The 27,796-nt window shown below is 48.9% G+C and overlaps 1 protein-coding gene across 7 annotated transcripts in view; it reads left to right on the top strand.

Moving 5' to 3' along the window:
* SARDH (sarcosine dehydrogenase) overlaps nucleotides 1–27,796 on the top strand; it is a 151,982-nt gene that overhangs the window by 66,217 nt on the left and 57,969 nt on the right. For all 7 annotated transcript variants that reach the window (XR_013226036.1, XR_013226037.1, XM_077306762.1 and 4 more), the window contains 6 exons: nucleotides 1,044–1,185; nucleotides 8,998–9,081; nucleotides 13,247–13,360; nucleotides 14,816–14,954; nucleotides 19,183–19,296; nucleotides 22,152–22,299. Coding sequence is in view for 5 of the 7 variants with exons in the window: in XM_077306762.1 (XP_077162877.1) it covers nucleotides 1,044–1,185; nucleotides 8,998–9,081; nucleotides 13,247–13,360; nucleotides 14,816–14,954; nucleotides 19,183–19,296; nucleotides 22,152–22,299 (741 nt within the window). In the remaining 2 variants the exon portion in view is untranslated. The remainder of the gene's footprint in view (nucleotides 1–1,043; nucleotides 1,186–8,997; nucleotides 9,082–13,246; nucleotides 13,361–14,815; nucleotides 14,955–19,182; nucleotides 19,297–22,151; nucleotides 22,300–27,796) is intronic.

A 27,796-nucleotide genomic window follows, 5' to 3' on the forward strand; every position in this document is an offset into this window, starting at 1 on the left:
CAGCCCTTCAGTCTCTCAAGGTCAGTATGGTCTACTCAGACCGGTAGTGGCTCTCCAGAACCTCACATCACCTACCACCAGATCCTTTTAGCTGGATATTCCAGTCATTGAACCTGGGATCTGCTTGCCAAAGCTGTTTTGTACATAATTTGGTCTCATGATATTTCAGTGAGATGCAATGAGATGCAAAACTGCTCATGAAACAAGGGTATGGCTTGTTGGTGAAGACACAGGTGCTTACCGGTTGATGGTGACTGCTGTTTTTTTGTTACATCTGGATTGAAATGTTCAGAAAAATGTCAGGCTTGTTCACCCCAGGAGAGGAAAGGATAGGGTGGGTTGAAGGTAGGGTGGGTCTACTCCAAACCACCCTTGTTGGGCGATTTGGCGCCTGGAGCGGCCAGTCTCTCCTGCAGAGCTCTGTGCCTGCATGTGTGCGCCTGCTGGCGTGCTGACGCCTGTGCCTCCCCCCCCCCCCCAACTGGTGTGGCGCTGTGCTGGGAGAGACCGGCTGCTTCGGGCACCGAAATGCTTCTGCATAGAAAGGGAAGCTGTCTCTTACTCTACCTCTCAAGGAACTGGAGGAATACAGCTATGTCACTAGAACTCAAAACTTATTTTAATTCCCTGGTATTCTTCTGTGGAGGATGCAACCTGTTCCCAAGCAGCAGTCAGGGGGACTCTTTTCTGCCAAAATCTGCCAACAGGTCCCTATGTGGTGCAGAATTCTTTGCTGCCACAGCATCTTGGCACCCACGATGGGTCGTGCCCATGCAGAAGCATGCCGGTTGTCATTAAGGTGCAGCCTGGGCTGAAGGATGCCTGCATTACTGCCTTAGCCCAAAGTTGCACTTGGCATGCTTGCTCCAGCAGTACCCCTCACTACCTTCCAGAATACCTGCATCGCAGCTCTCCTCCAGACAATCTGCTCTCTCATAGATCCTTAAATTGGTCTGTTGTTTATATGAAGTTTCTGGTTTGAATTGGGGGCAAACAACTGTGAATCATGTCCTGATTTTCCTGGTATTCTTTTTGGTTCTCAGGAGGTTCCCCCACTCCCTTACCAGAAACCACCGCTGGCTCCGAGAGCGGAGCCACGAGTCGTATGCCAAAAACTACTCTGTCGTCTTCCCTTACGATGAGCCCTTGGCGGGACGCAACATGAGGAAGGACCCTCTACATGAGGTAAAAGCTTGGCTCTCTGTGGGAGACACCCAGAGATTCGGGGGTGCTTCGTGTAAACTCCATGGTGCAGAAATGGTCAGGAAACCAGTTGGCTGCTTGGGCCAGGGGCTCTGAAGTGCAGGGTCCGAGGTTGGGCCTTTTGCCCAGGATCTGCTCCTTCTCAGCAGCATCTGGTCTCGGCGTGAGCTGAAGGAATGGAGCCTCTGCCCTGACCTGAAGAAGAACAGAAGAAGAGTTGGTTCTTATATGCCGCTTTTCTCTACCCAAAGGAGGCTCAAAGCGGCTTCCAGTCACCTTCCCATTCCTCCCCCCACAACAGACACCCTGTGGGGTGGGTGAGGCTGAGAGAGCCCTGATATTCCTGCTCGGTCAGAACGGTTTTATCAGTGCCATGGCGAGCCCAAGGTCACCCAGCTGGTTGCATGTGGGGGAGTGCAGAATCGAACCCGGCTCTCCAGATTAGAAGTCCGCACTCCTAACCACTACACCAAGGTGACTCACCAAATTGGGCTAGCCTGAGTGGCCCAGACTATCCCAGTTGCATCAAATCTTGGAAGCTCAGCAGGGTCAGCCCTGGCAGACCACCAAGGAAGTCCAGGGTTGCTCCACAGAGGCAGGACAGGGCCAACCACCTCTGCACATCTCTTGCCTTGCAAACTTTGCTGGGTCGCCATAAGTCAGCTGTGACTTGACAGCACTTTCCACCTCCACCACCACTGGGGAGTCTCTGGATGGGCCTGGCTTGGTGGGCAAACAGGGAGTGGTGCCTTCTGCCCTTAGCAGGGCCCATTGTGTTTGCCGCTTCCAGCTCTGGGCTGGGAGGCCCAGACACATGGCCTCATCCAGGCAGCTGCCTCTGCTGCACCGACTGGCCTCTTCCTTCGAGAGGTTCAGTGCAGGCCTTTCACACTTTTGCCTTGCAGCTTGTACTGCCAGCAGTGCTGCTGCACAGCCCCTCTGCTCAGAGACTCTTTCCTAGCACTACCTCTTCTAGAGAAACACTGCAGACTGATTCCCCCCCCCCCCCCGATATCCTGAGATTCTTCACGGTGAACGTTCCTAGATGAAGGAAGGACGTGCAAGCGTAAGAAAGCAAAGGAGACACTTAAGGCAAAAAGGCTCTTTGGCAGCTGGAGGATGTGTCCCAGTTGGACGTTTCCCATGCCCCCTACCTGCCCAAGCTGAGGGGGTAGGTCAGAGGGTGGGACACGACCAAACACTGGGTTTGCCCCACCCTGCCTTGCTGTCTGTGCCTGGAGTGGAGCCGGCTGTGCCCGTCCCCAGTGTGCCCTCAGTGTGCAAGGCGTGTGGATGGTGACAGCCAAGCCTGCTGGATCCACGTGAATAGCCCCCTTTGGAGACTCACTTGACAAACTGTCAAGAATGGGTTGTCATCCTCCCCAAGTGCCAAACCAGCTTTGCTTTGGATTAAGCCTCTCCCTGGAAAGGATTTGACAGGAGGGGGAATGGATGGGAGAACTGAAGACTACACTGAGCTGCGACAGAGACTGGCAGGAGCACTTCTAGCCTTTCTAAAATTAGCATACACTCCACCCCCCCCTTGAGTGATTGCACCCCATGATCACATGTTGCACACTGTCTGCAAGATGATGGGAAGGGGAACAAACACACCGCCGTTGTCAAGGCAACTGGGCTAACACTCCCTCCTCCCGATCTGATCGTGCCAAGCTGACTAGCCGGGGGTGGGGAGAATGGGGGAGAGATGTGCACTTGGCAGTGCACCCAAGGGCCCCTCCTGGTGACAGGGAAGCTGCCTGAGCATGGACTGGAGAGGTGGCTTGGCCCTCACCACACGTCTGGTGACATTGGAAGGTTTACTATGTGATCCCTGATGGGCCGGGCCCCAAATGTGAAGAAATGTTGGTGGGGGGGGGGGCAGGGGAGTGACACCAGAGTGAGAATAGATGCAAGAAACAATAACAGGAAACAGATTTGGAAAAACCTATGGAGAAGTGGCAGGCTGGAGTTTCTCTGGCACGTACAGGAGGCTTCCCTCTTCCCCTGAAACAGCCTTTCTCCCCCTGGATCGGAGGACATCTGCAACGCTGGCTTTGCTTCTCAGGGAGGCAGGGTCGAAGTCCAAACACCCTCCTTCCTCTTCCTGCCATGTTTGTTGTCCCTCTTCCCCAGTATTTCCCCTGCCTCAGGATAGGGAGACAGCTTAGCTAGAGAGCTCTGCTTCCCTTTTCTCTCATATTTCTCCTTCCTTCCTCCTTCCCTCCTTGCCTTGCCTATCCTCCATTGCTTTTCCTTAGTCTGAGATCTTCCCAGCTACCAGCTTAGTGAGTGAAGGAGGGAGAGGTAGGAGAAGCCACAGGAGCTGCGGTGGCCATTTTGGATTGCATTTTACCTTTTTTCTTGCTGTGGCTGAGCTCAAGGCTCTTAAAAATTGATTTTATGGCTTCCTTTCGGGACCAAGAAGACTTCCTCTCTGCTGATGAGATGGAGGCCCCCCTGGGGCCAGCGCAAAGAGAGGCAACGGGCCCGGTGAGTGCACCCGGGGCCACTCCGACCGAGGCGAAGAAAGCCCATAAAAAATCTGCTAGCCACAAGCATGCTTCTGGCGAAGGCAGCTCAGCATCATCAAGGGCTTGTAATAAATAGCCGGGCCATCCTGGCGGCCAACCCCCCCCCCCCCCCACAGCAACAGAGGAAATTGAGCAGGAGGCAGAACCCACTCCTGGCTCTGCTGTGACTTCTGATGCTCCAGTGGACAATCAACAAGGTCACGTGAGTCAAGGGGATAAAAACCCCTTTAATGCTGAAATGCTGGAACTTTTCCGTAAGGCAATGAGAGAGGAGATGGTGGCCTTCTGTCAATCTGAGGTTCCCAGACTCGTAAGGGAGGTCTCCCCTCACCCTTCCACTAGTTCCTATGGTTATGACTCTCAGACCCACAACTGGCCCACTAAAACTGCCAGAAAGAGGGGCTCTTGTGCCTCAGTCCATTATGATTCCTCTGACAATGAGCAAGTTAATAAAGAGGATTCGGAATTTCTTTCAGATGAAATAATTACAGAAAACGTTTCCGTTCCAGATCAGACTGGGAGATTTTTTAAACAGGAGGACTATCAGTACATGCTGGCCAGGGCCACAGCAGCAGTTTATCTGAAGCTGTCATAAGAACCTGATCCTCAAGATCACCCAGCTAAGAGGACCAGGGCTGCTTTGTGGCTTAGAGCCTGGACTGCTGATCTTAAATCTAAATCTATAGTAGCAGCATATCCCTTTGATGGGATAGACTATTCGGGGAGGCGCTGGAACGCATACTGGTTGAGACTAAGGATAAAAAGAGGATGATGCCAAGGTATGTTCGGTGCAGTACCAATAACAGGAACTTCACGGTTGGATCCTTTTGCTCGCAAGGCACCTTGCCACGTTTTCGCCAGGAATGCCGGAGAGGCTCCTGGTCCCAGTTTTGGGGAGGCCGAAGAAGAGGTAATTTCCAGAATAAACAAAAACAGGGGAGCATACAACAGGGGCGATAAGTCTGACCGGGATGCCAACCCGCAGTCTAGAGCATGACTGCCAGCTGGCATCCGGGGGGCGCCTGTCACTGTTCAAGCAAAGCTGAAGCAGACCCCAAACAGACAATTGGGCAAGAGATACAGTGGAACAGGGCTACAGGATAGAATTCCAACATCCCGCCCCCCAACAGATTTGTCAGCTCCACCTTACCTCTAAGACAAGAAAAAAGATTGATCATGGTTCAAGCCGTAAAATATCTACTACATATTCAGGCAATCGAGGAAGTCCCAGCCTCAGAGCAGTTCGAAGGAGTGTACTCTTTCTTCTTTACCATACCAAAAAACAAATAGTGATTGGAGAGCAATTCTGGACCTGAAGTTAACCAACAGGTTCATAAAATTGAAGAAGTTCACAATGGAGACACTTCGCTCCATCGCGGAATCGTTGAGATGGGAAGAATTCCTAACATCAATAGATCTTACGGAGGCTTACCTGCACATGCCAGTCTTCCTCCCGCATCGCAGGTTCCTGCGGTTCTGCATAGGGAAAAGTCACTACCAGTATCAGGCTTTCCCGTTCGGATTAGCCATGGCACCACAGGTGTTTTCCAAACTTCTGATAAATGTTGTTGTGATCCTCAGGACATCAGGAATTCACCTGCATCCGTACCTAGATGATGTCCTCATGAGGTCGGGTTCGAGGGTCAAGGCAGAAGTAGACACCGCCCAGGTACTGTCCACCCTGCAGGAATTTGGGTTCCTGGTAAACAGGACAAAGAGTACTCTCATTCCTACTCAAAAAATACAACATCTGGGGGTGATAATAAACACACTGCAAGAAAAATTCTTCCTCCCAGAGAAGAAAATAGTAAAGACACAGAAGGCCATCAGGGACCTGGTGAAAAAGAGAAGCATGTCACTGATTGCCTTTGCAAGCGTCCAAGGACTCTTAGTTGCCAATTCAGAGGCCCTCCAGAGGGGCAGATGGCACACGAGAGGAATCCAAAGGTTTCTTTACTTGTTCCAGACTGCTATCATGGCTGGGCAGGAGAGATCAGTCACCGTTCAGCTAAAACAAAGCCTAGTATGGTGGTCTAAGAGGTCAACTCTGACACAAGGAAGGTTCTACACCACTCTTCGTCAAACACGGATCTTCACAGATGCCAGCCTGACAGGTTGGGGGAGGTGAAGGGATAACTCACGGCACAGGGCACGTGGACAAGGGAAGAATCATCTCTCCCCATCAACATTCTAGAAGTGAGAGCAATCTACCTGGCACTCTTACACTTCCAGAACAGTATCATCAACCAGCATATACTGGTGAGGACAGACAACATCGCAGTGAGGGCATACCTCAACAAGCAGGCAGGGTCCAGATCCAAATCACTATTGAAGGAGGTGACCAGAATCTTGTATTGGTCAGAGAAGAACCTCCTCTCCCTGCAAGCGGAACACATCAAAGGAACTCTGAATGTGCAGGCGGACTGGCTCAGTCATCGAACTATTCAGGAAGGATAGTGGTCCTTAAAGGCAGAGGTCTTCAAACAGATAACTCTGTGGTTTGGAGTACCAGTTCTGGGTCTGATGGCAACAGGAGACAACAGCCAGGTGCCCAGGTTCATTTCCAGGTTTTACCATCCGAGGGCAGAGAAGATAGATGCCTTGACGGTCATCTTGATAGCCCCATACTGGCCCAGGAGGCCATGGTTCTCCACCATTCTCCAGATGGCCATAGAACCTCACATGACACTGCCTCAGATTCCGGATCTTCTTCGTCAAGGGCTGATTCGGCACTCAGATCCAGGCTGGATGAAGCTAACCGCTTGGAAATTGAGAGGTCGATGCTGACCCAAGCAGGATATTCGCAGGAGGCTGTGGCAACACTTCTCTCGTCACAAAGATACTACAAGAATCTATGACATTACTTGGAAGGCCTTCATGAGATGGAGATGAAAAAGGTAGACTACATGCAGCCATCTGTCTCGGTTATACTTCATTTTCTTCAAGATGGCATGACACAAGGCCTAAAACCAGCCACACTTAGAATTATAGAATCATAGAATCATAGGCCCATTCTGCACAGGTTAAATGTAGCAGGAGTGTGGCAAATTGTAAACGCTACTAATTTGCAGTTATGCATGACGTCGTACATAATCTGCCACACTCCTGAAAACGATCGGCAAAAAGCACTTCGTTGTAGCGCTTAAAGGGAAATCCCAAAAAGTGGATTCACCCTCCGAAAAGCGCTACACTCTTGCAAGCAATCTGCAACAGTTCCGAAAAAGACCTGTGTGTTCCCATTGTTGCGGTTTTAGCAAAGTCCCTCCCCCTGGCTATCTCCTCTGATCTTCCGGCGAAGCGATTGCCATTTTTTTTCTCGGAGCGAGTGGAGAGCAACGAACCGGCGAGCCTTCATTCACCCAGCGAGGCTTCTCAGGTTGCAGTCCCTCCACAGAGCTGCTTTAAGTCACCAAGCGCAACACAACCCCGTTTGCAAGTTCCCTTTTTGGGGGGCCGAAAATCGTGCCTGTGCTCGGGGGAGCATGGCAACAATTAATCGCCAGCTCATACACCACCAGCCAGCTAGATGGGTCTCTCCGTTGCAACGAATCAACGCAGATTTGTTGCAACGTATTTTTTTTAAAACCTGTCTTAAAGGGAAAGGGGCTTTTCAGGAGCGTAATAACGGCCGCCCATTGGCTGTTCGTTTGAGTGACGGCCAGGGGTGGGACAAAGGGGTGGGACAAAGTGGATAGGGAATCTAACCAATTCCCTATCCACTTAACTATCTGAAAATTCAGATTGCAGTCCTTCAACTTATCCATCAGAACATCATGGGGAACCTTATCAAAAGCTTTACTAAAATCCAAGTAAACAACATGAACCGAATTTCCACGATCCAGCAAACCTGTTACTTGATCAAACAAATGGCAACTCTGCTCAGTGACAAGCAATAGAAATGCCACCAGCCCATCAGGCATGGGAGTCATTGCTAGGTTTGGGAGTCCCTTCATGCTGAACATGCGTGTGTGGACCATTCCTGTGTATGAGGCAAACTTCAGCATGACGCCACTTGAAGAAGAAGAAGAAGAGTTGGTTCTTATATGCCGCTTTTCCCTACCCGAAGGAGGCTCAAAGCGGCTTACAGTCGCCTTCCCATTCCTCTCCCCACAACAGACACCCTGTGGGGTGGGTGAGGCTGAGAGAGCCCTGATATCACTGCTGCTCGGTCAGAACAGTTTTATCAGTGCCGTGGCGAGCCCAAGGTCACCCAGCTGGCTGCATGTGGGGGAGTGCAGAATCGAACCCGGCATGCCAGATTAGAAGTCCGCACTCCTAACCACTACACCAAACTTGCTCTTCTCCAAGCTTTGGAACAGTTTCAGGTGGTTGGGAAAGTCTTGGCCTTTATTTATTCATTTATTTTATTTTTAATATAGTAAAGAGATTATACAAAAGAATAAGAATAAAACAGGAATTACAAGCAAATCAAATATGCATGCCAACATTCTTGAAATTCTTCTGGTGGTCTATGATGAACCAATGTAGCCATTGTTAATGTAGCCATTACAAGAAGTTCTCTCATAATCCAAGAGTCTATTAGTGGAGAGAAGTCTTGGCCTTCCTCTGTTCCGAGAGCTGCTGGCAGGTCCATACCTGAGGCCTTGCATGGCATGGGTGCCTTCCCTTCACTGTTGTCTCCCAAGAACCCTTGGTGACAGTCTTCTCTCCCCCCCCCCCCGCCTCAGTGTTGGTGAATTTTATTCACTGGTATTGTGTGGATGCACCCCTCCCCCCAGACACCAATAAGACTTGTGATTGTAAAATCAGATTTCTTAATTAGGTCGCACTGAGGTAGCAACAAACACACTCTTTGCTTGACCTGGGGGTGAACCCCCACTCAGGTCCAATATTACCTTTTTAGATGGCCAAGGCCCCCTCCTCCTCAAGATAACAGGTTGCCTTGAGTTGCAAATGGTTGGCATGGTAACCGTGTGGGCTGGTGGAGGTAAGGAGGTGCCGGGCCAGGGGACGTGAATGACAAAAGGGGTGCGAAAGGCAAGAGGCCCCAGCAAGGGGGCAAGGGAACGGACTGGAGGATGAGAGTTCTGTGTCCAAATCCCGGGACTTAATGGCTACAACAAACATTGCAACATGGTACTCGTTGCAGAATCAAATAGAATCACATTAGACATGGCAAATGACACAAGGCTTTGACAAGTATGTACAAAACAGCCCATTTCCTGGGTACAGACTTGTAGTTTGAAGGGAGTGTCAGTTCTTCCAGTTCTCCCCTCTACCTTCCACTTCATCTGTCTCCTAGGAGCTGCTACAGCAAGGCTGCATCTTTCAGGAGAGACACGGATGGGAGAGGCCAGGCTGGTTCAATCCACGGGGAATGGCACAGGTAAAGATTGGGGGGGGGGGAGCATGCATGGGGCAAGGGGTGGGAGGAGCATGCTCTGAGGCCAAACTCATCCACTGGCCTCACTCTATGTCTTTCATGCCCTTGTTTCCTGATATGTCCTTGCCTGTAATCTTTACTCCTGCAGCTTTCTTGCCTGAAACCCCTAGAGTTTCCTGCTGTCCTTCTGCCCTTGTTTTTTTCTCCCATGACTGCTTCCCACATCACCTAACATTCTTTTGTCTTTCCCACTTCAAAACACACCTATCTGGGTTGTTGTTTTAGCCCTGTGATCCCCAACCCTTTAGATCAGCGTTTTTGAACCTTTGGACTGTGGAAAACCCCCTGAAATATTCTTCAGGCTTTGAGGGTTCCTGGAAGTGATGTCAGCTGGCCACACACCCCAGAAGTCACATGTCACCAGAAGTGACATCACCCAGGCACTCCCATTGGATGTGACATCACCACATCCTCACCAGAATTGCTATGTATTAGACCCATGTTTGCATTTCTTCAGGGAGTGTGTTTTCTCAGGGAAAAGGTGCTTGAGGTGGATTTGAGAGGCTGTGGCTGAAGTCTGGGTGAGGGAGCTGGACCTCTTTGGGGCAGAGTAAGGTGTCTTCCCTCTGCCCAGAAGTCACCAGCCCAGTACCAGCTTCTTCCTCCTCGCCTCCTTGACGTGTATGGCAGAATCCAGCCCCACTCGTGACTGGATTAGGTCAGTAGCCCATCAATGCTCTGGGTCACAGTGGCCAAATCCCAAGAGCTGTTTGAACTATGTTCACTGGAAACAAACCAATGGGTAAGGGCTTCTGGAGTTCTGGCCTTGCTGGTGGGTCTCCTGATAGCCTTGGGTTTTGGCCAATGTGTGACACAGAGGGTTGGGCTGAATGAGCTACTAGCCTGATCCAACATGGCTTCTCTTATGTTCCTACATATGGGGCAGTGATGCTCTAAGCCATTCCACATCCAATTAAGGAAGTGGGAGTCTTAGGTAAAGTAAAGGTAAAGGTATCCCCTATGCAAGCATCGGGTCATGTCTGACCCTTGGGGTGACGCCCTGTAGCGTTTTCATGGCAGACTCAATACGGGGTGGTTTGCCAGTGCCTTCCCCAGTCGTTACCCTTTACCCCCCAGCAGCAAGCTGGGTACTCATTTTACCGACCTCGGAAGGATGGAAGGCTGAGTCAACCTTGAGCCGGCTGCTGGGATCGAACTCCCAACCTCATGGGCAGACAGCTTCAGACAGCATGTCGCTGCCTTACCACTCTGCGTCACAAGAGGCTCTTAATGGGAGTCTTACCCTTTGCAAATGCCATATTTTTAGTGTTTTGCACGACGTCGTAAACATCCAGTGTAAACATCTGCAAAATGGCTGCTACATCCTCCGTTTTAAAGGGCTTGCAGGGGAATCCTTGCCATGTAGCGCTAGCAGGATGAAAGCAGCCAGCAAGACACTCATGCAAGACATGTGAGTTACCAAAGTGGCTGAAGTAGCGAGATTTCCAGCTCCAGTGCCTCCCTCTCTCTTGACCCGGAATGGGGCTTTCTTTTCTTTTTTCCCCCACCAGTTTGTCCATAAAGCATGTCTCTTCCCCACCCAAAAAAATAAAAATAAATATCACCCCCTCATTTTTTTTAAGCTTCAAGGCTACATTTTAAAGCTTCAAGGCTTCAAGAGTGTTTGCAGTAAAAGGATGCATATGTCTTTAAACTCAGAAGTCATAAAAAAATTAGTTTGCAGTTTCTTTAAAAGAGGGAGAAAGGTGATTGGATGCCTGTCTTGATTGACAGGGGGAAGAGAGGAGCGTGTATAGCACGTTCCCCTCTTTCACCATTTCAAGCAGGTGTGCGAAATGGCAGGAAGCGCTAGACGGCAGCAGAGGAGTCCAGGTGAGGAAATCAGGGAGGTCCATTTTTTTAGTGTTACACCATTGCACTGGCCTAATGATGCTTTTTTTTCTGTGCGGAATGGCCCTCTGTATTCTTGGTGCCGGCGGGGCCACAGTGGGAAGGCTTCTGGAGTTCTGACTCTGCTGGTGTACCTCTTGATAGCGCCTGGATTTGGCCCTCTATGCAACAATGTTGGACTCAATGGGCCCTGGGGCACTTTACTCACACCACTTCCTGCAGAGCCCAGAAGGGCCAGGGTCAAAGGGGGGCTCTCCATGCTTGTGCTCTTTGGAAAACTGCATGTCACTCAATTTAGGGGCTTTGCTGGGAAGGCAGTATGTGAGGCCCCTACAGCTGCAGAGCCCGTAGCATGTGACACAACAACAGCTACATAGAATAAATGGTTACTAGGAACAATGCAGGAACTACAAGTCCCAAGAGCCCTTGCACTGAAAACTAACCAATGGGAAAGCACCAGTGGTGGAGAGAGATTGAAAACCCAGCAAGCATTCCGAGTTTGCAGCATTTACAGCAGTTTCTATTAAAGCCAGAGGGAAAATGCCGCAGACCCCTTCCAGATCTTCTGCGGACACCCAGTTGGGAATGACTGCTTTAGTGCCTGCAAGCATATTTAGCATTCTGACACATTGTGGTGTACACAGCCACAAAATGGTAGCTGCAGGAGGCGGAGCCATCTCCAATATGGCTGCCACTGTTAACTTCAGTCACACAATGAAGACTCTTGTGCTAAGGTGGGCACTGCCACCAGAGCAACTGTCAGGAACCAAGTGGTTGAACCTCAGCAAACTCGCCCCACAGAAATAACTCTCGGGCTTCCGGAGAAAGCTTTAAGTAAATAGTCTTTATTTGGAGAAGTCAGCAAAGTATAGTCCATGTGTAACATATGCTCACAGAAGCTTTGACAGAGACACTGTGTTAGGTGGCAAGACCTACCATATATACTCGCCTATAAGCCGAGTTTTTCAGCCCTTTTTTTAAGCTGAAAAAGCCCTCCTCGGCTTATATGCGGCTATTAAAAAACCAGCTGCCAGACAAGACAGGAAGGTGGGAGACAAGCATACTTGCCTGAAGAGCAGAAGCAGGAGCAAAGGAGAGAGGCAGCCAGCCCGGGAGGGGAAGAACAGTCTCCGCCTGCCCCTCTCCCTGCCTTAGCGAGGCCAGCAGGAGGCCAGCATGTGCAGGAAGCTGCAGGAAGCCCTGAAGCTCCCTAGGCAGAGAGCAGAAGGAGGAAGCGCCCCTAGAGGAAGCCATGGAAAGTGCAGGGAACAACACCTGGCTAAGAAGGAGGGAAGCAGCACAGGACGGGATATCCAAAGGCAAGGGGGGGTCAGAGGGAAAGGGGGAGGAGGAAGGTGGGAAGGAAAGGGAAATAAAGATCCTGCCCAAAACAGGGGGGAGGGGAGGACACCACTATCCAAACACCACCCTCAGCTTATATGCGAGTCAATAAGTTTCCCAGCATTTTGGGGGGAAATTAGGTGCCTCGGCTTATATGCGGGTCGGCTTATATGCGGGTTTATACGGTATATACCTGGGTCGTGAGAAAAAGGGGCAAGGCAAGGGACAAGCCTAGGTGGGAAGGGGGCATTCACACAGGAAACCAGGATCAAAACGTTCTTTGATATGGAAGGGTGTTAGAGAAATTTCTCCAAGTGTTGTTTTGAGTTCTGAGAGGAACAGCCTTGAAGGAAGATAGCAAGGTGCTGTGGACTCGGGATGAATCCTTTGAAATGCAAGCACAGGCAAAGGGAGGGGTGACCCTCCTGCACTCAGTTGAAATGCCAGAGCCGAGTAGGAGTTCCAGGAAACTCGGGGGGGGGGGCAAGTATGTAGGTTTGTTAAATGGGACAGGAACCAAGGGTTCATGACAGCAATATTTAGCAAAATCTGCAGTGGCAATTAAGTCTCTAATTAACCCCAACCAGCCCCAGCAACTTTCTAAACTCAGCAAAGTTCTCTGTGGGCAGCATGGCCCACATGGGCACCCTATTGCCCTGCATTAGCAATGGCCCAGTTAAGCAAAGGACTGTGCAAGCTCACCCTCACTCCCCAGCCCTTTTGGCTGGCCCAGAGAATCTCGAAGGACACCAGCATCCCCTGCAGTACAGAACATGTCCAAGAATTCTCTGCCATGCTGAGTTTTGTGACCCGCCGCCCCAGGCCTTCCGGCCTTTCAGGGGATATCAGAAAAGTTCCGCCAAGAAAGAAAGGTCCCATTCTTTGCTGCTGCTTATTCTTACCATTTCCAATATAGGTTTTGGATTACGACTATTATGGGGCGTACGACCATCAACCTCATGAAAAATACACCTATGGCCAGCTGCTGTCGGATGAGTACACTTTTGATTTCCCCCCTCATCACAAAGTGGTGAGTACTCTGTGCTCTGACCTGCCAGGGGCCCATCCGTCCTCTCCATAAGGACTGCCAGGCTGTCTCTGGATCCCCTCATGCAGTATAATTGGGAGGGGAACTAGCTGCTTCAGGGCACAAGCGGAGGAGGAAAGTTTAGGGGGTAATCTTATAATCCTTGCAAGCAGAAAAGTAGCCGAGGAGGGAGAGGGCTGGGCTGGTTTTCCTCACGAGGAATAAGGAGCTACTTGTGAAGGCTCCTGGTTCAAAGCCAAAATGAGGAGGGAACAAACGGTCCAGTGTGGTGAGAATATTCCTGGAGTCTTTTCTGTCTTCCCAAGAGACCCAAAACAATCCAGAAATAATATCAGTGCTGCTTTTAAGAATGCGTGCATGCAGTTCAGCCAAGAACCGGTTTATGGAGCCCAGCCCTTCCTGGGTCTCCCAGGACACATTATGCTTTGTGCCCCCGCTGCTGTGCAAGGTGGGCACCTAGGCCCTGCAGTGGTTCTTCCCAGCTTCAGAGAGAGAGACCTTCTCAGTTCACCTGTCTGAGTTCCTTTGCCAAGAAATGGCACTTTTTGCATGCCGTGCTGGTGCTCTGCCACTGGACTGGGTGCTGAGGGAAGCAGAACGAGGGCTTCAGGCGTTACAGTGCCTTCTACCTGGGAAGAAATCCCCAAACTACAGTTCCCATAATGCCCTGGGTCCCTTTTTATGAAGAATCGTATGCAGTTATGGGACTGCTCAGGTGGGTTGCCAATTCCAGGTTGGGAAACACCGCGAGATTTCAGGGAGAGTGGGGAAGCTTCAGGAGAGCAGAATTTTGGGACTTCAGTGGGGTAAAGTGCCATAGAGTCTGCCTTCCAAAGCGGCTGTTTTTTCCAGGCAGATTGTTTTCTGTGGGTTCAAGGAAGCTTGAAAGTTGCACTCCTACACTCCTCAGGCTTTGCAGATTTCACCACCCTTCTGTGTGCTGAATCCAGCCTAGGCCAGCAGGCTGGAGAAATACACAACCTTGCCTGTTTTTGTCCTCTCCGTTAATTCAAGGGTAGTGCATTTGACTTCCTCAAGCAAAGCTGACAGGCCCATGAAAGGAACTGTTGACTATTCTTTGGTACACCAAGTTCCATTTGGCTTTAGAGAAATGAATTCAAGCCCAGAGGCAGGGAAGGGATACGAGTGACGGTGATGAATTATCAATGTCAAGGGCAGGATTTCCAGTGAATGTGGTGGTCACACTTTAAATTATCGTTGAAGGAAGGTCTTCATTTTTTAAAAAATGAGGACCAAGAAAAAGACCCAGACTGATTTTTGCTCTTCTTTCTTCTGCCTGCCTGCCTGCCAGCTTCTGCCTCCATGCAAACGACTTCTGGAGAGCAGTTTTGACTGCCTCTGTCTGAGTGTGTGTGTGGCCACGAGGACTGTGGCGTGTCCCCTTCACATCTGTGTGTCTGTCTTTTGGATTCTTAGATCAGGAACGAGTGCTTAACCTGCCGAAATGCGGTGGCGGTATTCAACATGTCTTACTTTGGCAAATTTTACCTTGTGGGACCTGAGGCTGGGAAAGCAGCTGACTGGCTATTTACAGCTGATGTTAGCAAGCCCCCAGGTATGATTGCTTCCTATGGCTTCCCCATCATGGCCATTATCAGACTTTACCAATACGGAGAATCTGTTCTTCCTTTAACCAAGGGACTGTTGACCTTTTTCATGATTATAAATTTTACTATCAGCATAAAAGTTACAGAGATTTCCTATAATAGTCCCAACAGTCTTGAAAGTTTTCTGGTGGTTTTCTATTAATTAAGTTGATTAACTTTGCCATTAGCGTGAGCTCTCTAATCTTCCCAGTCTAAGAGGCTATATCAGGCTTGTTTTTTGTTTTTGTTTTTGTTGCTTCCACCTTGATGCAATCTGAAGGGGCTGCATGGGGGGGGGGGAACTCTCTAGCGTGTTACGTTAATTCCACAGGAAAAATACTTGGCATCATATTTTTTGGATCGAAAGGAAACGTAAGTTTAAAAATAGCTTGTAATTTATTATGAACTTTTATCCAGAACTTTTCTGTAATTTTACAAGACCACCACATATGAAAAAAGACCCAATTCTATCATGACATCTCCAACCCATAACATCACATTTACTTGATCTATGAAACATTTTATACCAATTTTCTTGTAATGCTTGACATGTTGTCATTTTCAAGTTCTTACACCATAATTGTTCCCATTCATCAAATGTAATATTTGTACCCAAATTTTGCATCCATATTATCATACAGGTTCTATTTTGTCTCCAATTTTAATAAATATTTATTTGACCAAAAACATGTGGCTTATTTTGTATTAGTGACATTGACAGACCCTTTCTCAGAGGGTCTGCCCCTCCATCAGAGATAAACCTGATGCGAGGGATGGAACTAGGCTTCAGCTTGGTTTGGCCGCCTTGCCGATCACTGAAGCCCGAGGCGGCGCATAGGAGGCTAGTGCCAAGGTGCGTAGAGGAGGGGCAGTGGCAGCGGCACACCAGGCAGCGGCTGCACGCAGTTACAGAGCTCTGGTGATCACCGAGGTGGCCAAACCAAGCCAAAGTGCTGAACCCTAGTTGGAACCCTTTTTTCTTTGAGAGGAAGGTCTGGACAACAGAGGAGAAAGCACGCCTCCCCTCTCTTGATAGAGTGCAGCTTCAGGCTGCACTTACCATCAGGAATTGGGGGGTGATCCTTGACACCTCCCTGACCAGGGAAGTGCCGATCAGCAGGCTTTTTTCTATCTATGCCATGAGAAGCTATTAACAACCTATCTGGCCACAGAACACCTAGCTGCAGTGATTCATGTGACAATCGCCTCCAGGCTAGTTTAACTTGCTCTACATGGGCCTACCCTTAGCCCTGACCTGGAAATTATAACTGGCCCAGAAGGCAGCTTACATGGACCCCATGGAGAGCCCATATTTGACCTGTTCTCCATCAGCTGCACTGGCTGCTGGTCGAGTTCCAGGTCAGATTTAAGGTGTTGGCTTTAACTGTCAAGGCCTTATGTGGTCTGGGATTGCATACCTGAGGGACTGCCTCTCTGAATACACCCCCTGTAAAGCACTTCGCTCAGCTTGCTGGTGACCCCCGGCCCCAGAGAAGTGTGCTTGGCATCAGCCAGAGCCTGGTTTGAGCCTGGTAGAATGAGATGCCAGCAGAGACCAGGGCCCTGATGGAACTGCCAGAGTTCCTAAGGGCCTGAGGAACAGCACTCTTCCACTGGGCGTTTGGTTGAGACCAAAGGCAGAACTTCTTGGTATTGGAACAGGTCCCCCCGCCTCTCTTCTTCTGAGCCTGGACAGGAAGTTTGAGTTCCAACTTATATGATTCCAGACTTGTTGGGAAGAAATAATCTTATTAATTTTAATAATGATATTATTTTTATTGTATGGGTTTTTAATGTAAGCCACCCTGAGACTGTGAAAGGGGCAGCCTAAAAGCTGAACAAATAAATAAAAATAAATAAAATAAATCCAGGGGGCCTGTGGCTCAGTGGAAGTGCCTTTGCTTTGCTTTGCTTTGCTTTGCATGAAGGAGTTTCCAGTTTCAATCCCTGGTATCTGCAGTTAAAACAACCAAGCGACAGACCTCGTGAGAGGGCAATACTGACCTTGACAGACCAATGGTCTGATTCAGTAAATAGCTGCTTTGTGTGTCCATATATTCAATTTATTCCTTTCTTTGGTGACTGAACGGAACCTCCAGGGTCAAAGGTAGCCTCTGAATTCCAATGCGAGGAGGCAACATCCAGGGAAGGCATCAGCTTTTGTACCCTGTTGTTGGATCACCAGAAGCTTTTTAAGCAGAGGCTGGAGAGCCATCTGACGGAGAGGCTGATTCTGTGAAGGTTCAAGGGGGTGGCAGGTTACAGTAGATGAGCGAGAGGGATGTGAGTGTCCTGCATAGTGCAGGGGGTTGGACTAGATGACCCATGAGGTCCCTTCCAACTCTATGATTCTATGATTCTATGATTCTGGGAACTGGCCGGCCACTGTACAAGACAGGACATTGGACCATTTTTTTACCATTGAGAAAGCCCTGAAACATTCTTTAGGCTTTGAGAAGTCCGAGAACTGATGTCAGCAGGCCACATCTTCCTGCTACACCTCCAGAAGTCACATGGTACCAGAAGTGACATCACCAGGCCACTCCCACAGCACATGAAGTGACAGCACAGGGATATTTTCAGATGATTTGTGAACAGAGCCATAGCTGAACTGGCTGCCAGTTTGCTCTTCACAAAGGGAGCGTATAGCGGGAGTCTGCAGAAACAGGGCCAGGGTAGGCCTAAGCCAGTCCATTGCCCCACCCCAATGCCAGAAAGGGGGCCAGAGCAGGCCTATGCCACTCCATCCCCCCCCCCCAATTCCAGAAATAGGGCTGGAGCACACCTATGCTGCTCCATCATAGACCCCCTACAGTTGAGTTAAAAGGAGAGTACTTACCTCACTGGATTCCAGCGAGGATTTGTATGGCTGGGGCCCTTCCCCTTCCCACCCCTTCCAGGCCCATCATTTGGGAAGAGAGCCAACATGATCATATATGGTCATATCACCCAATAATTTTTGAAATTTTAAATATATGAAAAATTAACTCCCACCCAATCGATGAAACCTTTCCAGAGCCATTGTGGAAGCCTGGACAAGATAGAGACTGGTCTGTTCCAGAAAGATCTTATATACTTAAATCCATTTTTACATTAAAATATGGACTGAGGAGTGCATTCATCCTCTACTTTCTCCTTCCGCGGGTAAAGGCAGATGTGTCCTCCTGGAGAGCAGTCTCATTGGACTTTTGGTTCATGCTGTGTTGAGCAACATCCAGAGCTGCTTAGCTGCCAGACCAGTTGGCCCCAGTGTCCAGGAGTTGGCCTCATGTCTAATGACAGAAGGCACATGAACCTCCCACACCTGGAGCACTTAAACCAACAATGATCTTTGCTTTGTTCTCTGGCTTATCTGGGGCTCCCAGTAGTAGTAGTAGTAGTAGTAGTAGTAGTAGTAGTAGTAGTAGTTTATTATTGTGGTCATAGACCATCAGATATCAGATACAGATAAAAACAGTAAAAAGCTCCTGGTATAAGCAGGAAAATGTCTCCTTATCTGTGCTCAGGGGGAAAAGAAGGGCAGAGAAACAAGAAACTGGAGCAAGTAACAGTGACCCTTTGGGACTTCTTAGTCTTGAACGAACAGTGGCATGGAAAATGGGTGAGCCCACAGCACAACTTGCCTAGTCCTTACACACACATTTTGCAAGTTTTCCAAGCTTTGTGCCTGCCCCTTCAAGATGCCTGTCTTTTAGGAAACAGCAACAGGTACCTTTATTATATGTCCATTGGTCACTCATGCATGCATACATGGGATTGTTTTTCCCCCCCAATACTCATTGGAGAAGAGAAAGCTGCACATGTGTTTCCCAGCTGGAAACTGTATTTTGAGCATCTGCTCAGGGACAATGTCTTATTGCCTTCATCTACCATTTCTGGAGATCTTGAATTGTTTTCTCTAGTTCTCATGAGCCATCCTAGCTCAGTGAAGTCTGAAGAGGGATCCAGATTATTCGGAACAGTCTTGATGGTACTTGTGGAGGGGCCATAGCTCAATGGTAGCGCCTCTCTTGGCATGCAGAGAGTCCCAGGCTCAATCACTGTCATCTCCAGATAAATGGGTTAGGTAGCAGGTGATGCAAAAGGGAGAACCTGAAGAGAGCCTGCCAGGGTTTGATGCTGTATATGTAAGCTTCAAGCACCATTCCTCCCAGGGATCATCTTTCACCCATCTGGGGACTCCTAATTTGTTTCCAGGGATGACTGTCTACACATGCATGCTAAATGAACATGGAGGAGTCGAGAGCGACCTGACCGTCAGTCCAATAGTGCCTGGTAGCTCTGATTCAGCACTGGCACCAGCCTTCAAAGGTAAGAAGTCAAATTTTAGGTTGTGATTGTGATGTTTGTGTTATTTTTGTATGTGTTTTATGGGCTTTTTTGTTCTCTGGTGATGTTATTTGTAGATGTTCATAAGCATAATATGCAAAACAAACAAACACAAAGGTAATAAAGCCCATGTAACCCTGCTCTATTGCTGGTGATTGTCAGAATCATTTACATGCTTGCTGCTTTTGAGTTTATACCAGGTCTTCTGTGAGAAGAGCCAGGTAGTAAATGGTTCTTGAGCAGAGTGATGTCATAGGGCCCACCATTTTCTCCGGGGGAATTGATCTCTGTAGTCTGGAGATCAATGATAACTCCATGAAATCCCCAGGCTTCACTTGGAGGTGCTGACAGACTGGCTATGAAGAAGTGTGAAGAAGAAACATTTTAAATTCAAGCTAGTACATGATGCCATATGTTACAATTATTAACAGAAAATAATCAAATAAACTTGTAGCAATAAATAGTCTTGTATTTTACTTACATAACATATTTTGCATGCAACAACGATGCTGGTTTGCAAATGTTTCTGAGCAATGTATCTCAAATGAAGAAAACAATTCAAAGCCCGGTTTAGTGTAAGGAACACATTTGAAAACTAATCTCATATTGAAATATATATATAGATATTAATAGAGCTTACCTGAAATCACAAAGTATAATAGTTGTATGCAGAGAATTATGTGCCAGAAATACTTTCTGCAGGGGACTGAATACTGGTGGTTTAGCCCACAAAGCTTGTAAATCCTCCATCATGTACATGTAAAATATGTTATTACTCATGTAAGTAAAATACAAGACTATTTGTTTTTTCAAGTTTAATTATTTTCTGTCAGTAATTAAAACATTTTTGTAGTATGGATAAGCCTCTGAGGAAAGCTCTGAAATGTGTCTTTTAACTGGTCCACATTTTGGCATCATGTACTAATTTGAATTAAAGACATTTCCTTTTCACACTTCTTTGTAGCCGTTCTGTCAGTTTCTCTGCCTCTTTACTTGTCTCTTCCTATTTACTAACAGGTCACTATCTCCGTATTCACCTGGAGGTTGGCAACCCTGCGGCCTAAAGAGGTCATTTTCAAATTAGGAGGTTAAGCATGACCTGCCTCCTATAGGACATGTTGATCTTGAGAGTGTCATCTTTTGGGATGGGAAATCATCTGGTGCTGGTGTTGGCATGAATTTTGATTTCATTACCTCTGGCTAGATACCTGTGTGGACATTTCTACTGCTCTGAGTCTCCATCCATCCATCCATCCATCAGCTGCTGTAACTCAATTGCTGCTCCTTCTTGGTGGGTCCCTTGAGTTTTCTGCAGCGTTTGTTGCTTGAGCCAGTCCTCAGGGCAACCGTGACCCCTCTGCCGCCACAGACTGTGTTTGCCACCACCAAGGGCAACTGGAAAGGAGAAAAGAGGCACTCTGCCCACTAGTGGGGTTGTGCATTTACTGAAGGGAACTTTTCTTCATCTCACTTACACAAGAGGAGTCCTGTTGGATCAGAGCAAAGATCCAAGTACAGGAGAAAGTTTTAGGACTGGGAGGGAAGAGAAGGCAGGCAAGCTCCAAACAGTGGAGGGGCTCTGGAATTACTGGCGCCACAAGTTTCATTCCCCCCCCTTCCCATCACGGTAGCCCTGATCCAAAGCCATGATGTTTCCATATCAGCTTCATGGATGCTGCACAGGCTTGCCCCCCTGGATTCCTTTGGGAGAGGCGCTCTTCTTCTGCCTCACTGGCCAGGCCAAGGGACACCATTGGGCCTCTCTGGCTTCATGAGTTTGTCCAGGGCTTGAGAGCTGCAGTACTCCAGAGGGGCCCATGTAGAGGTGCGTTCTGGTTCAAGAGCAGGATCACAAAGAGGGGAAGGGGAGGGAACTTAAGGAGGGAGGGAAGCTTGGGGGACACTCACTGGAATGGTGAGTATTTGGCCACTTGACCATCAATGAACAATATTTGGAGCATTCCTGGAGCTGTAAATGAAGTGGGCAGGGTCATTGTGTCCCCCCCCCTCCACACACACACACACAAGGCTCCACAGTGGCTTACAGCCCTGATGTTGGTGTCCTCAGAACAGACTAGAATGTGGGCTCTCTCAGGGCACAGGGAACGGGACAGAATCCATCCTTCCATGCAGTTGAAGCTCCAGGAGGTGCTCCGCAGACGTATCCTGCTGAGCAGTGCAATCAGCAAGCAGGATGGTGGCGGTTCCTCCCTGCCCTTGGCTCAGAGGTGTGGATTGCCCTTGTAGACACAGGTTCTATGGTTAATAGTAGCAGAGCCTAGGGGCCCCAACCTTTTTCGGCTGGTGGTCACTGAAATTTCTATATGGGGTGGTGGGCATAACCACAAATTGCGGTGAGAGGTAGAGCCATCCACAAAATGGCTACAAGCCTCCTGTAGCTTCATGTACAGGAAGCCTAAGTGCAGGAGAGACGAAGGGTAATTAAAAATAAATATATATATATATCCTGGGAAAAAGGAGCGAGAGTGAATAAAACCAGTCATATGGTTCCATCTGCATGATCAGTCCAATCTCCAGTGCCTCATCAGAAGCCCTGCCAGGAAAACCCCTACCTGGTTCTGCCCACTTTCCAAAAGCACGTGGCTGGCACCAAGAGAGGTGTTGGTGGGCCCCATTATACCCATGGGTCTAGGGCAATTTTCCAGGCACCATCGATTTCATCTGGATTTTGGGGGTCTTGTTCTGGCAGGGTACCTTTATGCCCACAATACAGCCTCCAAACTAATATGTGTCTATGCGTCTGTATGCTGGAAGAGTTTGCATGCCACAGCATTTTGGCAACATACCTGGGTAATGGTCCCTGGTTGACTTTGCAGGAGATGGCTACTACCTTGCGATTGGAGGTGCCATAGCACAACAGAACTGGTCACACATCATTAAGACTTTGCAAGACAAGAAGTTTCAGTGCCAGCTGATTGACCAGTCAGAAGAGCTTGGAATGATCAGCATTCAAGGGCCATCCAGGTGAGAGGAGCTGGTGGCTCCCATTTTGTCCATTTGAGGAAATCATGGTGTGGGTGGCATTTGTGAATTGATAAGAGTTTGCTGAATTTTGCCTGAAAGCAAAATATGCAGGTGAACTTTTTAGAGACTTCTGTAGGTGTTTCCATGAACTGAAAGAGGGTTTTGTGTATCTGCATTTCAAGGGCCTTTTATAGTGCATGGTTCTCAGAAGCGCAGCAGTACTGCTGCATTTGCAGCCTGCACACTGCTTTGAGTAACAACCCATAAATGTACCCATGACCACCCACTATAGGAAGCCATGACCCCCAGTCTTTCAAGACCGAGTAAGATTGTGAATGACAGGCCATTTTGGAGGTCACTCGTTAATAGGTTTGCTATATGTTAGAATCAACTTGATGGCACAATACACACACAATTGCTAGCAGTCCCCATAGTGCCAGCTAGACCCATTATGTACGGGGAGAAAGGCCCGCCTCAGGGCCGGGCCGGCGTCCGTGGAATTCCCGGATTATGCATGACGCTGGCAGTGGCTGAGCGCAGGACTGACAAAGACCCCCGAATAATCTGTGTGACGGAAGCGCGGAAGAAAGCGCAGGCTGCCTGCCGGCCAGAACACAACCAGACACAACGCTGGAGAAGGAACGTGCATAATTGGGGAGCCCTATGGCCGGCAAGGCAGCGCAACCCTGGAGGCGGGCACCAGAACATCACTTCTAGCTGGCACCGGCAACAGCGTTCCGCGTACTCACAGCCAGGCTACGGAACGCGGGGAACAGGAACGGAACACCTGCCCTGGCAGCTGCGACCCAGAGGGCATGGTCCCAGTTCAGGGGGGTTGTCCCACAGGGGAGGGGGACCCGAGGGGCCAGCGGAACAAAGGTACACACAGGAGCTCCACTACTTGGCATTGCCACCGGGACCCCTTGTGCCACTCCCTCCAGGTCCGCAGCATGCTGGTGAATGAAGAGGCATGTCTGGTCCCTGCCCCTTTCAACCACGCCCCCACAGTGGCCAGCCGACAGCCTCGTGATGGCGATGGGACTGGCCTCTGACGCATGATAGACGTGCAGCGCCTGACAGCCTCAGGAGTGGGGTGCTACGCCAACTGATGGCCATGCTGCCCCTATAAGGGCCGGGGGTGGTCGCCAGAGGCAGCAAGTGGTGGCCTTGACGGTGACAGCGATGGACACCAGCATGGCAGCGCAGCAGACACCATGCTGCAGCATGACCAGGAGCACACAGAGCAGGAGGACAACTGGGACCGGTGGGGGTGGGCTGACTTCCAGGAGCTCTACCAGGAGGCCATGGCTGGGCCTGTGTCCCTGGCGGCGGCAGCCCTGGAGCAGACAGCTACAGTCCTGGAGTGCCTGATGCCAGCAGTTGGAAGGCCACCGGAGGGCTCCCCCCCATCAACTGCCGTTGCTGGCGGGGGAGGCGCTCCCAGTTGCCGCGGCCCTGGCGGTGGAGTTGGAGCCCACCAGGGACTGCATGGCCGCTCCCCACGGATGTAGGGGCAGGGGCTAGTCCCAGACCCAATTGGCTGCACGGCGGCAGGGACGCATGCGGCCCACTTGCCGCAACGGTACTCTCCGATGTGATGGCTGCACATCAATATACGGCGCACAGCAGCTGCTGGTGTCTGTGGGTGGTGGGTGGCAGTGGTGGTGCTCAGGGCGGGGTGTATCCTGTGGCTGCCTGCAATCAGTGGGGTGCCTCCCCACATGGTCGGTGTTTGTACATGTACATGGCGATGGTGTCCCTGACCCGTTGTCCCTGTTGCCATGTGCTGCTGCCTCATTGGAAGCTAATACATCATGGAGATCTCCCATCCGGCCTGTTCTCCAACAACTCAGCTGGCTCCCAATTAAATTCCGGATCAGGCTTAAGGGTTTGGTACCTTCAAGGCCATACACAGTCTGGGCCTAGTGTACCTGAGAGACTGTCTCTCTGCCTGCGCCCCCAAAAGTGCACAATGCTCCGCTGCCACCAACCGGCTGGTGATCCCTGGCCCCAAAGAAGCACGCCAGTCCTCAACAAGGGCCAAAGCCTTCTCTGTCCTGTCCCCCACCTGGTGGAATGAGCTCCCTGAAGAGATCAGGACCCTGCCCAAACTCCCAGAATACGCAGGGCCTGCAAAAGGGAGCTCCTCCACCAGGCATTTGCTTGAGGCCGACTGACCCAACAACATCCGCTGGTCCCCCCTGACATCCACCTTACATGACTAAATATGAACTACCCAAGGGTTCCCTTAAAGTTGCTATCTTTGTTCTGTTGAAATATTCTAGTTAATATGATATGATTGTTACCGTATTTGCCGGCGTATAAGACGATGGGGCGTATAAGACGACCCCTCAACATTTCCACTCAAAATATAGAGTTTGAAGTGTACCTGGCGTATAGGACGACCCCCCCCCACTTGGAGGCATGTTTTTCACGGGGAAAAAGTAGTCTTATACGCCAGCAAATACTGTATATTTGTTGTGATGTTCCATGTAATTACCTCATGATGTTTTATGTAATCTGCCCAGAGCCATTTGGAAAGGTGGTATAAAAATCTAAATAAAATAAATAAAAATTACTTTGAAATTCATCTGGAGGTCTCCTGTTTACTAGATTTGTCAGTTTGGCCATCTTACATAGTTCTCCAAGCTTCTCAAGCCTGGCGTCACTGTGGGCAGTTCAGAATGTCTCTATTGCTGTTATTAATTCTGCTGCTGTTGTCACATGAAAAAAGAATTCTTTGGCATTTCTGGGAGGATTAACAGGAATTAATCTTAATAACAAAACCAGCATGCATGGGAAATTTTACTGTCAACATTTTTTCTAACATTGTATGGTTATCCAAAATGTCCTAACCTTTTTACAATTCCACCACATATGGAAAAAAGAACCCACACTTTAATGATATCTCCAACATTTACCATGTTGCTTAGACATTGTTTAACACTTTTGGAGTTATATACTATTTTCTCTTAACATTGACATTATGTTTTCCCCCCAAAGCTGCTCCCACGCATTCATTGTGATATTGTGGTTTAGATTCTGCATCCACTTCACCATACAGTTTTTTAATTTTCTGTTTCAGTTTCATATCTCAAAAGAAGTTCATATATTTACCCTTGCATATGCAATTTAGCTTGATAAACGATAGATTCAATTCTGTCATTTCCAATTTTAAACTTGTTTTGCCTTTTATCTCAGCCAGATATTTCACTTTTATTTGTAAGTATTCAGACCAGTCAATGATCTTTCCTTCTCTTAAGTGTATCCCAAGTTTTTATTTGAATCGTAACAGTTAATAGTTCTTTATATTTTAGATCAGTGGTCACCAACTGGTCAATGGGGACCGGTCAATGCTTAGCAATTTTACTGAGGCCCGGGGGATAGTCTTTTGCCGAAGGAAGTTGTCGCCGCTGCCTGAGCCCCTGCTCCACTTGCTTTCCTGCCAGCGCCCCTGACTTCCCACCGGCCACTGGGGGCGCTGCCAGCAGCAGCTGTGCAGTGCCACATCGATGAGGAGCCCCAGCCACGGCAGCTGCTGGAGAGCACCAAAGTGGAGCCGGTGGCAGAGTGGCAGGGCAGCCCCCGAGGCAGCAGCCGGGGAGGAGAATGAGGAGGAGCCATGGCCCAGTACTGACTGATCTACGGACCGGTACCAGTCTCCAGACCAGGGGTTGGAGACCACTTTTTTAGATAATCCATTATCTTTTGTTATGATCTATTTAAATAAGCTTCTGAGGATTTCAACATGGGTGGCATAGAAATTCTGAATTTGTTGTTGTTGTTGTTGTTGTTGTTGTTAGGTGCGAAGTCATTTCCGACCCATCGCGACCCCATGGACAATGATCCTCCAGGCCTTCCTACCATTCCCCAGAGTCCATTTAAATTTGCACCTGCTGCTTCAGTGACTCCATCCAGCCACCTCATTCTCTGTCGTCCCCTTCTTCTTTTGCCCTCAATCGCTCCCAGCATTAGGCTCTTCTCCAGCGAGTCCTTTCTTCTCATGATGTGGCCAAAGTATTTGAGTTTCATCTTCAGGATCTGGCCTTCTAAGGAGCAGTCAGGGCTGATCAACTCAAGGACTGACCGGCTTGTTCGCCTTGCAGTCCAAGGGACTCGCAAGAGTCTTCTCCAGCAGCAGAGTTCAAAAGCCTCAATTCTTTGACGCTCGGCCTTCCTTATGGTCCAGCTTTCACAGCCATACATTGCAACTGGGAAGACCATAGCCTTGACTAGATGCACTTTTGTTGGCAGGGTGATGTCTCTGCTTTTTAGGATGCTGTCTAGATTTGCCATAGCTTTCCTCACTAGGAGCAAGCGTCTTTAAATTTCTTTGCTGCAGTCCCCATCTGCAGTGATCTTGGAACCCAGGAAAATAAAATCTGTCACTACCTCCATTTCTTCCCCATCTATTTGCCAGGAATTGAGAGGGCCGGATGCCATGATCTTTGTTTTCTTGATGTTGAGTTTCAAGCCAACTTTTGCACTCTCCTCCTTCACCTGCATCAACAGGCTCTTTAGTTCCTCTTCACTTTCTGCCATTAGAGTGGTATCATCTGCATATCTGAGGTTGTTGATACTTCTCCCTGCAATCTTGATCCCAATTTGTGACTCATCTAAGTCTGCCTTTCTCATGATGTGCTCCGCATACAAGTTAAATAGGCAAGGCGACAGTATACAGCCTTGCCGAACTCCTTTCTCAGTTTTGAACTAATCAGTGATTCCATGTTCAGTTCTCACTGTTGCTTCTTGACCTGCATATAGGTTTCTCAAGAGACAGATCTGCTCTGGTATTCCCATCTCTTTAAGAACTTGCCACAATTTGTTGTGCTCCACACAATCAAAGGCTTTAGCATAGTCAATGTTTTTTCTGGAACTCCCTAACTTTCTCCATGATCCAGCGTACGTTGGCAATTTGATCTCTAGTTCCTCTGCCTCATCGAAATCCTGCCTGTACTTCTGGACGTTCTCGGTCCACATATTGCTGGAGCCTAGCTTGTAGGATTTTGAGCATAACTTTGCTAGCATGAGAAAAGAGTGCAATGGTGCTGTAGTTTGAACATTCTTTGGCATTGCCCTTTTTTGGGATTGGAATGTAAACTGATCTTTTCCGATCCTGTGGCCACTATTGAGTTTTCCAAGTTTGCTTGCATATTGAGTGTAGCACTTTTACTGCATCGTCTTTTAAGATTTTGAATAGTTCAACTGGAATGTTGTCACCTCCACTAGCTTTATGGTTTACTCAGACTTCTTAAGGCCCATTTGACTTCACATTCCAGGATGTCTGGCTCCAGGTCAGTGACTACCCCATCGTGGTTATCAGGGATGTTAAGATCGCTTTTGTATAGTTCTTCTGTATAATTTAGCTTCTGTGAGGTCCCTACCATTTTTGTCCCTTATCATCCATCTTTGCATGAAACATTTTCTTCATATCTCCGATTTTCTTGAAGAGAACTCTGGTCCTCCCTGTTCTATTGTTTTCTTCTATTTGTTCGAA

The sequence above is a fragment of the Paroedura picta genome, chromosome 12, assembly GCF_049243985.1.
Source record: "Paroedura picta isolate Pp20150507F chromosome 12, Ppicta_v3.0, whole genome shotgun sequence".
NCBI lineage: Eukaryota > Metazoa > Chordata > Lepidosauria > Squamata > Gekkonidae > Paroedura > Paroedura picta.